General features: G+C 41.5%; 3 protein-coding genes across 8 annotated transcripts in view; 2 read left to right on the forward strand and 1 right to left on the reverse strand.

Annotated features, from left to right (window-relative positions):
* adam22 (ADAM metallopeptidase domain 22) overlaps positions 1 to 4,058 on the forward strand; it is a 64,291-nt gene extending 60,233 nt beyond the window's left edge. For all 4 annotated transcript variants that reach the window (XM_023964022.2, XM_023964023.2, XM_023964024.2 and 1 more), the window contains one exon: positions 1,696 to 4,058. In XM_023964022.2, the coding sequence (XP_023819790.1) occupies positions 1,696 to 1,716 (21 nt within the window). In that variant the 3' untranslated portion in view covers positions 1,717 to 4,058. The remainder of the gene's footprint in view (positions 1 to 1,695) is intronic.
* gtpbp10 (GTP-binding protein 10 (putative)) lies at positions 4,059 to 7,445 on the reverse strand. The gene is made up of 10 exons (XM_004077884.5): positions 7,285 to 7,445; positions 6,465 to 6,658; positions 6,303 to 6,394; positions 6,081 to 6,225; positions 5,894 to 5,967; positions 5,751 to 5,803; positions 5,556 to 5,663; positions 5,371 to 5,448; positions 5,174 to 5,297; positions 4,059 to 4,483 (listed from the first exon to the last, which is right to left on the reverse strand). The coding sequence occupies exons 1-10, from the start codon at positions 7,315 to 7,317 to the stop codon at positions 4,287 to 4,289; spliced, it is 1,098 nt and encodes a 365-aa protein (XP_004077932.1). The 5' UTR covers positions 7,318 to 7,445; the 3' UTR covers positions 4,059 to 4,286.
* Positions 7,446 to 8,304: 859 nt separating this feature from the next.
* On the forward strand, positions 8,305 to 12,927 carry osgin2 (oxidative stress induced growth inhibitor family member 2). 3 transcript variants are annotated; one of them, XM_020710200.3, is made up of 7 exons: positions 8,651 to 8,790; positions 10,624 to 10,695; positions 10,850 to 10,933; positions 11,040 to 11,176; positions 11,259 to 11,450; positions 11,550 to 11,641; positions 11,729 to 12,927. In XM_020710200.3, the coding sequence occupies exons 3-7, from the start codon at positions 10,867 to 10,869 to the stop codon at positions 12,906 to 12,908; spliced, it is 1,668 nt and encodes a 555-aa protein (XP_020565859.1). In that variant the 5' UTR covers positions 8,651 to 8,790; positions 10,624 to 10,695; positions 10,850 to 10,866; the 3' UTR covers positions 12,909 to 12,927. The 3 variants fall into 3 exon arrangements, with proteins under 3 accessions (XP_011483563.1, XP_023819795.1, XP_020565859.1); XM_011485261.4 differs by lacking the exon at positions 10,624 to 10,695 and having other exon boundaries at positions 8,305 to 8,790; XM_023964027.2 differs by having other exon boundaries at positions 8,488 to 8,790; positions 10,624 to 10,933.
* The last annotated feature ends 305 nt before the right edge of the window (positions 12,928 to 13,232 follow it).

The raw sequence follows: 13,232 nt of genomic DNA on the forward strand, positions 1-13,232 counted from the left end.
AGATTTCCCAAACTTTAAACATCCTATAAAGAACTTTTCAGTCCATCATCTACAAATGGAAATAGTGTGGAACAACTGCAAACCGAAGACATGGTTGTCCACATAAACTGACACACTGAACAGGGAGAGAACTGATTAGCCCTTGTGCTTTTCAAGGCACTTTAACATTGGGAGTTGGGTCATCTAGACCCCACAAGACAAGTGAAAACTGAACCCTTTTTCTTGAAGATTTGTGATCTTCACTGGTGTCCATGGATTACATGAACCTCTTACCTCTTCACTCTGGATGACCTGCAAAGATTTACTGTGGGAGAATCTGTCCATATAAATAACTATTAGTCATGCAATATTAGTCGTGCACTGCACAAGCCTGGGCTTTATTGATTAGTAGCAGGAAGGTACTCTGGTCATATGTTTTTATATTTTGTTGTGTTTTAATGTAAAGCACTTTGTGTTATATTTTTATATGAAAAGTGCTTTATAAATAAAGTTTGATTTGATTTGATTTGATGAGACCAAATTTGATTTTGGCCAAGATGCAAAATGCTAACACTGCACATCTCTCTGAACATGCCATCCCCAATGTCAAAGATGGCGGTGGCAGCATCATGCTCTGGGGCTGCTTCTCTTCAGCAGGAAGGACAGGAAAGCTGACAGAAAACCTGATGGGGTCTGCAAAGCACTTGAGACTGGGGCAGAGATTAGCCTTCCAACAGGACAACGACCCTAAACATAGAGCCATGGCTACAATTGAATGGTTTTAAATGAAACATATACATGTGTTGGATTGGCCCAGTAAAAGTCCAAACCTACATCCAATCGAGAATCTGTGGCAAGATCTGATTATTTCCGTTTACAAACGCTCTCCATTTCATTTAACTCAGCTTGAATAGTTTTGCAAGGAAGAATGGGCAATGATTTCAGTCTCTAGATGTGCACAGCAAAAAATAAATAAATAACTAAATAAAGCAAAAAAGCCAGAAAAAGACTTGCAGGTGTAATTGCAGCAGAAGGGGGTTCCACAAAGTAGTGACTCAGGGGGGTTGAATACTTTTGCACACTGCACTTTTCAGTTATTTGTAAAAAGAAAAAATGAGAATGTATAATTTTATTTCTACTTTATTATTGTTTGCCACTTTGTGTTGGTTTTTTCACATAAGATGCCAGTAAAATACATCTACGTTCGCGGTCATAATATGAAAAACTGTGGAAAAGTTCACGGGTTATGAGTATTTTTTGAAAACCACTGTACATTACAATTATTTTACGAAAGTAGTTTGGCTTTTGTTTTAAAAAGGAAAAACGAGACAGTGCAAAACCTGCTTGGAATGCACCAGGTTTTGCACTTGCTTGCAAAACATTTGCTTGGCACGCAACTTTCAGCTGAATGAAAGATAAAACCATTTAACTGAAGTAGTGAAGGTATGGAAACCTAGTCTCTTGTGTTTCTGGAAACACTAGTTTCTCCAGCTTTCTTGATTTACTTAATCAACCAGGTTACTTGACTTTCATTATTAATTTAAAGTTTGCAATACTGTACTTCACATAAACACGAGGCATCAAAATCAAACCTGAACAGCAAGCATCTTACATTGAAGGACTTTCTTTAGACAAATTCTTAGTGGTATTAAAGAAAAATTAGAAATAAAACAGGAAGAAAAATTAAAATGCATCTTTTTCTTTTCTTCTTTCTAGCTGTGGGAAACCTCAATATAACAGCTGTATTTTCTCACCTGCCAAAGCCCTGGAAGAAACACAAGTGTCTCTTCTCCTCTACGAATGGAAAACACAAACATGAAAACAAAATTAACTCGAGGCTACTTCAGAGAAAGGGAGCCAACCCCCACCAAACAGAAGGTAGACAAAGCTCTGTTTAAGGCTGTCTTTCCAGACGCCACCTGCAGAGGGCAGTGTGGAGAAAAACAAGCACCACATCTGCTGCAGAGCAGCTGGATATCAGACTGAGCTCTTCCTGTCTGCTCAAGCTTAAGAAAATGGGGACTGGAGAGCATAGAAACCACAACTACTTGCCCCCCATCTTTTTTCTTGCACACCTCAACCCCACTGAGATGTTACAGCTCCTCCTTAAAGGGAGCAGCAGAGCCAGGAGCAGGCCACTGCATCACCACTGGACATTTTTTTAACTGCTGTTTTTACGCACGCAAAGCACTGTATGAAGTCCAACACTATATGCACGAGACAACCGAGTAATCAGCAATCTTCTGTTAATTAGAACAACAGCAGACATCTGATACGAAAAGGAAAGCATGCAAAGGTGCAGTGAGTTTTCTAGACAATAAAAACCCCTGTATCACCAACTATAAACCACAACAAAGGAGGTGGCAACAACCTGACCCTTTTACTCCTGTTACTTGGTGTGTGTGTGTTTGTGTAAATATGTACAGTAAATGACACACAGAGTACTCTTCTGCTTTTATTTTGAAGGAAAGAACCCTAGATGCTACTTTCAACTGTGGTGTAGACACAGAAAGCCGTAGAAGCGCTGCTGTTGTTCTTCTATCAAGGTTTCTATTTTTTATATGACCCCTCTGATTTCTTTTCTACATATAATTTCTTAATCTGAGATTTGAACCTCGAGCTTTTTCCATCAAAAACAGAATGTGTGCGTGTTCTTTTATTTTTGTTTTAAATAAACAATGCAACACCCGTTTGTGTGGGGGGAAAAAACAAAAAATGTTCATTAAAGTTGCTGACATGATTCATGATTAGTGCTCATTTAGTAGTTTGAGTAGTTGTGCCATCATCTGAGGGAATTCACCAAGTTGTGTTAGTTGTAGTTATAGATGTGCCTGGTGTCAACATACGAGTTTGAAAAGTCTATCATTAAGACCCCCCCCCCCCTTTCCTTTTTTCCACCACGAACCCCCTGGAGTTCATTCACAAAGGGATGAACATGGTTGACAAATGAGCAAAACCTAAAATGTTGAATTTTAATTGTGCGTTCGATTTAGCTGTGATGACTGAAATATTTAGCCTTGTTAGTGATGAAACTCTGCTGTACAGTGCTTGCTGTTTGAGCTTGTGAAGAGCAACGGCATGACGGTTCCATTTAAATAGTCTCTCCAGACGGTTTTATCTGTGAGGGCGCACTGAGAAACAAGCATGAGAAGACTTTTGCCCTCCTAAATCTTTCTACCCAGACTACTCACGGTCTGAACGATTAAATGAGGATTCAAGCTGGAGAAGTTGTCATTTCCGAGCACCTGTTCCGCTGAATGTTTCTGTATAAACTTTTTGTACGGCTCACTGCTAACAAGCTGTTGAGGACTGGAGTTTGTCACGTTGTTTCAGTGCGGCCACTTTTACCTTCGTCCATCATGTATGCATCAGGATTGTATAGACAAAAACATTGTCACAGTATTGGAATAATAGTGCTAATAATTCTCTTTTTTAAGTACCTTTGTAATGTTCACTTTTTTCTGAGCATACTGTAAATCAACTATTCTAAGTGTAATTAAGTGCATTATTGTAATTAAGTCTGTTGATGAGTTTGAATGGGAACATGTTAAACATATTCGTCCTTCAGCATGTGTTGATCTGTGTGATCCGAGGCTTGAACACTTGTTGGGAAACGGGATGGTGGTTTGCCCAGAGTCACAGCTTTCATCTCTACCCACTCGCCGCTTTTCCGAGCTACTCCAGGGTTAAGGTGTGCAGAAGTCTGGAGTTTAGGATGGAGGTGTCCCGGACTACTGTGAGAGCTCTCTGTGAAGGAGGAGATGTTGCAGGCTGCAGCAATACCCGTGCCGTCTGCAGCGTTTTCCTGCACACACAGCTGGTCCGACTGATTCTTTAGGAACCTCAGTTGCTTACTAGTCACACACCAGTAATGTGGCTCAGTCTTTGGCTAAAAACCTGAATGTATTTTTGTACAGACATTATCTCCAAAAGGCCCTCTCCTCCTGGAAACCAGTTCAAACTCTTTTTGATTTGTGTGTGTGCTTTAGAGACTACTCAAAAACCCACCTATTTTTTTCTCTTTTTATTCATTCAGTATTGTAATATATTTAATATAAAAATAAACTTTCATCAACACATCTGTCTCTGGCACTTCTTTTTTTGTTGTCCACTTATCAAACTCTTTATTTTGTGCAGAAAGACATCCTCCCTGTTTCATTGAGAAGGCTCACGCTCATCTTCCTCAGATATGATAGAGTCTCTTGTCCCAGGTTTTCCAAAGAAGGAATCCTTGCATCCTCACCGCTGGGCATTTGGCTATTTTCTGACAGCCCGCTTACATAAAAAGTCCACGTTTCTCACAACTTTTAGTGCGAGCGAAGTCTCAGCAGCTTTTCCCGAAGTACGTCACTGGATTTCAGGGTGGCCTCTTCATCAAGAGACTGTCGAATGCAGCTTTTCAAATGATCGATTCCAAGCCCTGTCATGGCGGAAACGGGGACCACATGTCGGAAGGTCATGTAGTTCTTCGGTATCATGTCACCAGGCAGCAAATCAGAAAACTCTGCAGAAAGTAAAAATAGAACAATCAAAAAACTGTTAAGAGAAAGTCGAGTTGAGAATCAATTTGTTTTCTATTCTTGATGTAGATTTAAGCTTTTAATACATTGCAATATCAACCTAAAAATAAACAACAATTTTTGAGCACATCAATTATAACACTTATGGAGATCCTTTTGGACGTTTACGTATTCTTGCATTCGGATGGAGGGTTTTCAATTGTTGCAATTATCAACTTTGCCACTAGATGTCCCCAAATCATTCCACTTGTTACAGCCAAGCCTGATTTCCCAGCATTTCAATTTACAGTCAAAACATTGAGGAAAAAGATTCTGCAGCACAATATTTTAGCAAACCACTGGATTTTATTGGATTTCTGTCTTACAGCTAAGCACATTTTTTACATGAGCTTAAAAAAGATGCAACATGGCAACTGGGACAACCCTGCATGTTCAAAAACCTGAGAATAAAATGTTTTGATTATGATTTCACTTTTTTTGCCTAAATCAAAAAGCCTGTGTGGTTTTGTAGGACTGCAGAGCGGCGGGAGCTTTTTTTAGCTGAATTTTCTTTATATGTGTCCTCCATCATCAGAAAAATATCACGAGAACATGTTAAAAACAGTATTTTCATTTGAGGGTTTTTAGGGGACAGCTTATAAACTGTTTTTACAGAGACAAAAATTCAAACCCACCTTCTGGGTTCTTTAGTTGTTCCTTCAGCTCTGCTAATTTGTCTTCAGCATCAGGAAGGTCCATCTTGTTTACAACCAGTAAAGCAGGCTTGGACGCCACCTCTTCTTTGTACAACTCCAACTCCTTCAGGGGAGGATAGAACAGGATGAGATGGTAAAGGAGTTATATGGTAAGCTTTGGTAACGTCAAGACTCACCTTGATAAGAAGCTGCACAGCTTCAAAAGCCGACCTGAAAGGTGTTTTACTTGCAAGCTGGAAACCACAAACATCCACCTGAAATTAGAAATGACACAATCTGGCAAAACTCATTTTATTTCCAGCTGCTTAAACTCTTAAAGTATGTTTGAGTGCCAACATGAGTACTTCATGCCACCACACACCACAAATAAGAGCTGCTTTGTCCTTTCCACGTGTTTCAAGAATTTGTGACCCATGCCTTTGTTCATGTAAGCCCCCTCAATCAACCCTGGGAGATCAGCAATAGAAATCTACCCAAGCAAAAAGTAGAAAGAGCAGTTAACAAAAGGAGTCAATACCATTAAGGATAAAATGATGAATTAGTATAGATTCCATACCTGCTTGTAATCTGGATACATCACTTTGCCAATCTCAGGTCTCAAAGTTGTGACTGAAAAAAAATACAGTGAAGATTTTAGAAACAAAAGAAAAACATAGCTTAAAATTAACAAAGTGCACAAAAACAGAACCATTTTCCTACATGCATAGCTTGCAATCTGAGGTGTTGCATTGGATAGAGCTGCCAGGAGAGATGATTTTCCTGCATTTGGGAACCTATTGGTGATCAGACATGAGACCATCAGAATCTTAAATAATCCTAAATATGTTGTCTTTTCAGTTGTTTGTCCTGACTGAAAAACAATTCATTTTTTTGCTTTCAATCTCACCCTACAAGCCCCAGATCTGCAATGAGCTTCAGGTCAAGCCGTATGTGTTTAGCCTGGCCTTTTGTGGGCTCAAAAGCAGAGTAGAGGGAGCCTCCAGAACCTCCTTTTGCCACCAAGACACGATCGCCCTCCTCATTTAGATCACCTAGTGAATAAAAAAAAAGAGTGACACCTGATGCAGAACATTTCATACAAAATAAACATACAATTTGCTTGACATACCAACAATTCTTCCATCATCAGTGGTAACTGCAATGCCAACAGGAGCAGGGACCTCCACGTCGGTCCCTTTCTCCCCCTTCAGAGCTCGTACACTGACCAAAACAGAAAACACACAAATCCTGACGAGTTCCAAAGCATGTTAACGATAAAAGATGCACCAACCTGCTGTTGCCTCCTGATCCGCCCACAAAACGTTTCAGAGGGTATTTGTCCTTGATTCTCTTCAAAGTCATGTTATTCTTTGCAACTACCCAAACATCCCCCCCATTGCCTCCTTGCCCCCCAAGACGGGGCAAACCCATGCCACCTCCACCTCCTCGGACATACAGGCGAAGATTGTCCACAAAGTTTCCGTACTGTGAAGAGGTGACAAAAAGACGCTGTTTCAATCCAGTCCTATGATTTCCTAATTATTAGATAGATTTGTTGGCATCACATAATGTGGACATGACATTTGCTTTCTTATTTTGTATCGCCAATCATTTAATCAAACAAAGTCGAAGGGCTTTTGAGCAAAGTATATAGCTTTAAAACACTCATGAGTTGCAACGGCAGATAATTTAAACTAAAATTAATTTAACTAACCAATTAAAAACGAAATAATATATAATAAATATGTAAGATATAAAAAAAACTTGCAGGAATTGTGCGAGCAATATTTACTCACTTGTATTTACTGGTTCCTGCTATTATTACATATATTATAATCAGAAAGAAAGAAAAACTTCTGGAGTGTCTACACTGTTCCTGGATAACTGAAGTTTTACAGTTAGGTTCTGCATTTCTCTGGTAAAATTACGCAGAATACAATGTTTACAACAGTGACGATCATCGTCCTAACATCTCATTGCTAGCTTAGCATAATGTTAACTTAATGCCAGCGGACATTTAGCCTGACCTTTAAGGCAAAGAAAAAGTATGATAAACATTAGGAATGTGTATTTATACTCCTAATGCAAGTCATTTGCCTCTTAATGTTTACCTTCCGCAAGCAAATCCTGCTAATGTGGACCATTTCGACGAGTTTGCTATAAGCTGCTAGTAACCATGTGTTTGCAGGAGGGGCCGGAAGTGACGATGGCGTCCTTCCTTCCTATTGGACAAAGAATCCGAGGTGGGTGGGGCACAAACCAAACGTGCTGTTGTTTTTACAAGTTAGTTAAGTAACGGTGGTAGGAGAGATTCTCAAGTTTACAGAAAAAAAACAACTTCAATTATAATCTAACAGCACAGAACAATTTTTACACATTTTAACCACCTATTCACTCTTCTTTTTACTTCAAAAACGGGCCATTAGAATGGTACATAAAGCCGACTATCTTGATAATACAAGCTATTTATTTTATCAATCCAGACTTTTAAAACTTTATGACCTGTTTTTTACACTGCACAATTTCTATACAGAGATAGTGGGACTGTTAATTATTTGACACGTTTCAAATGACAAATCAATTGCAATGTATTATGGTCTATATTTGCCAGTCTGGTGAATATTGATGCACACAGATTTGGACACCCCGACAAGGTGGCAAAGACACAAAGTGCACTAGTGACTGGTGAGATAATTCAGACACAACCTGAGAATTTTGTAGCGTTATGAGCATTTCCACTGCCCTTAGGGATTTTTTTTATTTTAGAGAAATTATTTATAAACAACATTTTTCTTTAAGCAAATTGTAACTTCTTCAACAGCATTGAGCAAATTGTTTCCGCAAACATCTTCAGCTATTTATCTGTTTTTGAACAAGCAAATGTCAGATTGCTCCGCATCTTCAGCGTTTACACGCATTGATTATCATAATTCCAGGTTTGTTTGTTTATTTATTTATTTATTTGTTTGTTTATTTTCAGCCTACTGCTAAAATAATACAAAGGTTTTTTGATTTATGCAATCATAACTCAGTTTCATGCTAGGAGCTGTGTGCGCAGTCAAAAGGCTGCAGGGTCTATGTCTTTTTAATGCTAAACAGTCTTGGTCCTTGAGAACCATCCTTTTCCTTCTGCAGTCAAGTGTACGTGCTAAGGATGCAACCACTACCTTGTTGGGGGCAGATGATGAAAGTTTGCAAAAACAGGCGGGTGTCAGTGGCGCTGTGAGGATGCTGAGGCTTCGCTTGCCACAGAGATGCTCTCTCTCATCCCTGTCCGTGAGCGCGCGCAGCATGCCCGCAGAGATGCGCGTGCCACCACAAAAGCAGGCAAGAGGCCTACGGTCTGTTTACCTATTCACAGGACACATATAAGATTTTCTTCTTGAGTGGAGCAGATCAGACCTCAGCGCGCCTGATCGGATTTAACCGCACGGACTTGTGTGAGCGCGCGCGCCCGATGACGAGAACGAGGTTGGATTATTATCTCATTCAAGACCCCAGACGAGTGGACGCGGCAGGTCCTCCCACCGGCGGCTCACTATTTATACAGTTAGAAAAGGCTGCCGCTGGTCGGTAAAGCACAACGCGAGTTGGAGACAGAATCTGAGCCCTGTACGGTAAGAGCTCCACATTGTGACCGACTGTTGGCTGTAAACGCGAGTTTGACCTAAATTATGCAATGTTGATGGCACGGCGTGTCGCATGTGTGCCTCGGACGTCATGACTGAAGAAGCAGGGGTGTGAATGGGACTCCAGCAGAGAGAGACGGCTATCTTGCATCAGTCACTTCATCCTGATGCAACATCCGCACAAAGGCAGTCGGCCTTTTTTTTTTTTTTTTTTTTGCATGTTCTGAAGATACCTGCCGTTAAAGCCTTAAAAGACGAATTATACTAGATAGACACATTTATTCAAAGGCAAATACTTTTTAGCCTGGGTAAAGAGTCACAAGGTATATAAAGTATGCTTAAATTGTTATTTTATGGACAGATCATAACACAACCTGTTCTGGAAGCTGCAGAGAGTGTCCGTCCTAGATGCTGTAAAAAGCTCACGTGTTGGAGGATGGAAGAGGAAGAAGACAGTGCAACAATGGGAAAGACACCCACTCAGTTTGGTTATTGCTGCCACATTTTTTCTGTGGGTAATGCAGTTTCACCGCAGTTATTTTTAGGGTTAATTCATTGTATTTAGAAAAAAATTAACATCCAAGTCGTTTCACAATTGGATGCAGACCATTTTCCCCCCCATAGTGAAGATAAAACATGATGATTAAAAAAAAAGTATGTATTTGCTCTTAAAAGTAAAAAACAAAAGTCCACATCATAGCATATTTGCTGGACAAATGCATGTGACGCAACAAGCTTACAAATGCTGAAAGATAACACTTGAACTTTGGGAACTGCATGATCAAAAATCTGAAAAATGTTCCTCTCTAGAAAAAAAAAGGTTCACTAAGTTATTAGATTTCTTTTGCTAATAAAACCAAGGTGGGGCAAGCTTCTTGGTATGAATCCATCTGGTAAACCTGATTTTATTTCATTTTTTGTCAGCTCTAAGAATTATCAGATGAACAGAAGATTTTACTTGTCATCAGTGCCAAGAAGTGGAGAGTTCATGAAGAAGAAATGTGTACAAAGTTTTAAAAATGTAATCCATGGATTTGGTTTGGTGACGTCCACCTGTCGGCTTAACTGTATGATCAAGAAACGCCATGGACTTTGACCAAAAGGTAAAAACATCCATGGATCTTTGGTTTGCAGACACAAGTCAGAGCAGAGGATGGAGGGGGGAGAATTTTGGAGAATGGGACAGTTTTTGTTAACAAGGCAGAAGCAACGTGGCCAGTGTTTTGGTTGGTATGAAAATTGGCAACCGGGCGTTATTCGTTAGAGTTGTTATGTTTCAGTGGGCACTGGTGTGTTAAGCGAGCAGTTGATTGGGTTGAAGCTGCAATATTTGGTCTGTCAGCATGCCAGGACTATCTTTTCACCCTGCTGCCATTGAAAGGGGCAGCAAAGATATAAACAGGCCCAGTGGGATTAGGTCCCACTCAGAGGAGTGATCAGGGGGATTTGCTGCCCGTCGGGCACACAATGGCACTGTCGCGTCACACACAAACACACTCTGCACATGTTCCACAGCAAAGTTTCACAACAGACCCAAGCCTACATAAATCTGATTAGAACTCCCTTTTGTTTGGGGAGCGACGCCGGGGTTAACGCAGGCTAGTCTCGCTGCAGGCTAAATGATGGGACAGGGGGTGTGTGCTGACGTCGGAGGCGTGAAAGTGAAAAAAACCTCGGGGGCACGTTGTGTTGTGGTGCAGTGTTTTCACGTGTCTGAAGCCCCAGACAGACAGGGAGTGTCATAGCTGTGCGTGGAAGCACAATAACAGGATGCATAAAGGCTTTTTTTTCTCTCCCGCTGTGTGTACGTTCTTGTGTCAGCTGATGGTGGAGGATGGCGACAGGATCTAAGCAAACATGAGACAACGGCAGCATTGGCAGACACGAAGACCGGTCTGAACCTGTTCAAATTATTCACCAGTGAAATGTTGGGACGGTGGAGGAACAAAAGCACAAATGGAGAGATGCGTTTAGATTTGCTGTTCAACAGATGGCTCCAGAAATGTCTGGAAGTCCTCCTCACCTCTATTATTGTGATGTTTCACAGTGGCCTAGGCTGCAGCCATGCCTCTTCTAGAAGAGACCACCGTGCCACAGGAGCATCCACTTACCCTCCCTGTGGTTATTATTGGTAAGCTTTCTGGTTTCCTGATCTCACCTGTAACCCCGTTTCATCTTTCAAACTCACTTGTCCATTATGTGATGTTCAATTCAAACAAAGCTGGGTTTGTTTGCAGGGAACGGACCTTCAGGTATTTGCCTCTCCTACCTGCTCAGTGGATACAAACCTTACTTAGACACAACGACTGTCCACCCAAACCCAATGCTATTCAAAAAACTGCAGCAGACCAAGCATGTCCCCATAACCGAGCAGGTAAAAACCTTCACATGTTCTCTATAATCTAAACACGCCCTTCAAGTTTAAAGAAGCAAAGAAATTTTCTTTTTAACTGCAGGATCTGGAGTATTTAAGTGAAGGTCTTGAGGGGAGGTCAAGGAATCCCGTGGCAGTTCTGTTTGACACACTGCTGCACCCCAATGCTGACTTCGGCTACGAGTTCCCTCCTGTCCTTAAGTGGAGGAGAGACAAGCAGCAGCACATCCCACACATGGTTCTGGGGAAGGCAACACCTGGAGGTGCTTGGCATGTAAGTCGTTGAAGTTCAATCTTTTAAAATGTATGGATCTACACATTTTTTAGTCAACTATTTCCATCTACAAAGCTGTTTTACTTTCTTTTTGTTCAGGCAATGGAAGGATCTATGTTGACAATTAGTCTGGGCATCTGGATGGAGCTTCCTGGCGTTAACTACAGAGATTTGACGGGTGGTAAACACAGGTAAAAGAGCCTGGCGCAAAGAAAATGGGTTCAACTTTGATTTAAATCCATGCTGTTGTTTCTCATTTTTTCCCCTCACTTCTTCAGGGACGTAACCAGCGACAGAGCCACCCCGGAGGAGATCTCAACTTATTATCGTGACTATGTGAAGCTAAAGGGTCTCCAGAAAAATTTTGTTGATAACACCTACGTGACCTCTGTCCAGAAACTGTGCCGGGGGCAGGAGGTGGAAACTCTGGAAAACGGGAAAACTGATCAAGGAGATGGCAGAGTGGGAGATGGTGATAATGAGGGCTTTGGGGGGAATGGAAAGGAGTGTGTAAACAATGCTGGAGCTCTCTGGGAAATAAGGGGGTACCAGCAGGTGCAGAGTGACACCCATGTCCCCTTCTGTCTGTTTGCTGAAAATGTGGTTCTGGCCACTGGTGCGTCGGACTCTCCAGTTCGATTGGGCGTAGAGGGGGAGGATCTACCTTTCGTATTCCACACCATCTCAGAACTGGGCTTGGCTGTAAGTCAGAAGAGGCTAGATATGAACTCTGACCCGGTCCTAATTATTGGCGCTGGTTTAAGTGCTGCCGATGCAGTCCTGTGTGCTCGCAACAGCAACATTAAAGTGCTGCATGTTTTCCGCAAGAGCGTAGACAATCCAGACCTCATCTTTAAGCAGTTGCCCAAGACCTTGTACCCGGAGTACTACAAAGTGTACAACATGATGTGCTCTCAGACCTACACAAATGTAGCCCCTTCCTCTGCGACGTGCAGACCGCAGGCAGTTAGTCTTGCCTCGTCGGTGTGTGCAAAAATGTGCCCCAAACCCCAGTTTGCTGCAGGTAAAAGTACAGATGAAGGGGCCAGTGTGAGGCCATTTCCTGACTACACCAGTTTTCCAGAACACTGCTTGGTGTCCTTTCAGTCCGACAGGAAGTGTTTGCTGCAGGGGGACAATTCCTTAAAGGCTTTCAAGATATCCTTGGCGTTGGTACTGATTGGAACCAACCCCAACCTGTTCTTCCTGAAGGGGCAGGGGCAATACTTGGGTAAGGACCCAACAAGACCCATCTCCTGTAAACAAAACCCGATCGACATCGATCCATACACTTATGAGTGCACTAAGGAGCCAGGATTGTTTGCCATGGGCCCCCTGGTAGGAGATAACTTTGTTCGCTTTTTAAAGGGTGGCGCCCTGGGCATTGCTTCCTGTCTGCTGAAGAGGTTTAAGAAGAGAGAAAAGCTCATCAGCAATGGAAGAAATAATATCATTTAGAAAAAAACAAAACGAAAAAGGCTTACAGCACATTTAAAATCAACATTAGCATTTCAGACATAATATTTTCAATGTTTTAAAGACCAAAAAATATTTGATGTAAATGATGAATGGTTTTCAATTTTTTTCTGACTTCCTTTGAAGTCAGAAAACCAGGTTTGCCTGACTATGGTTTTTGGGATCTACCACCCTCTTGGAATTAATCCTACCTTATTTTCTGTTGATTAACTGAATCAGATGATTTTGGGCTCGGATTTCCACCTGAAGACCCAGGTGGGGCAAAGTCAGTTTGAGGACATGCAGGGTGGTAGATCTCAAAGATCA

This window comes from Oryzias latipes, chromosome 16, assembly GCF_053564925.1.
Source record: "Oryzias latipes strain Hd-rR chromosome 16, Olatipes_Hd-rR_3.1".
NCBI classification, from domain to species: domain Eukaryota; kingdom Metazoa; phylum Chordata; class Actinopteri; order Beloniformes; family Adrianichthyidae; genus Oryzias; species Oryzias latipes.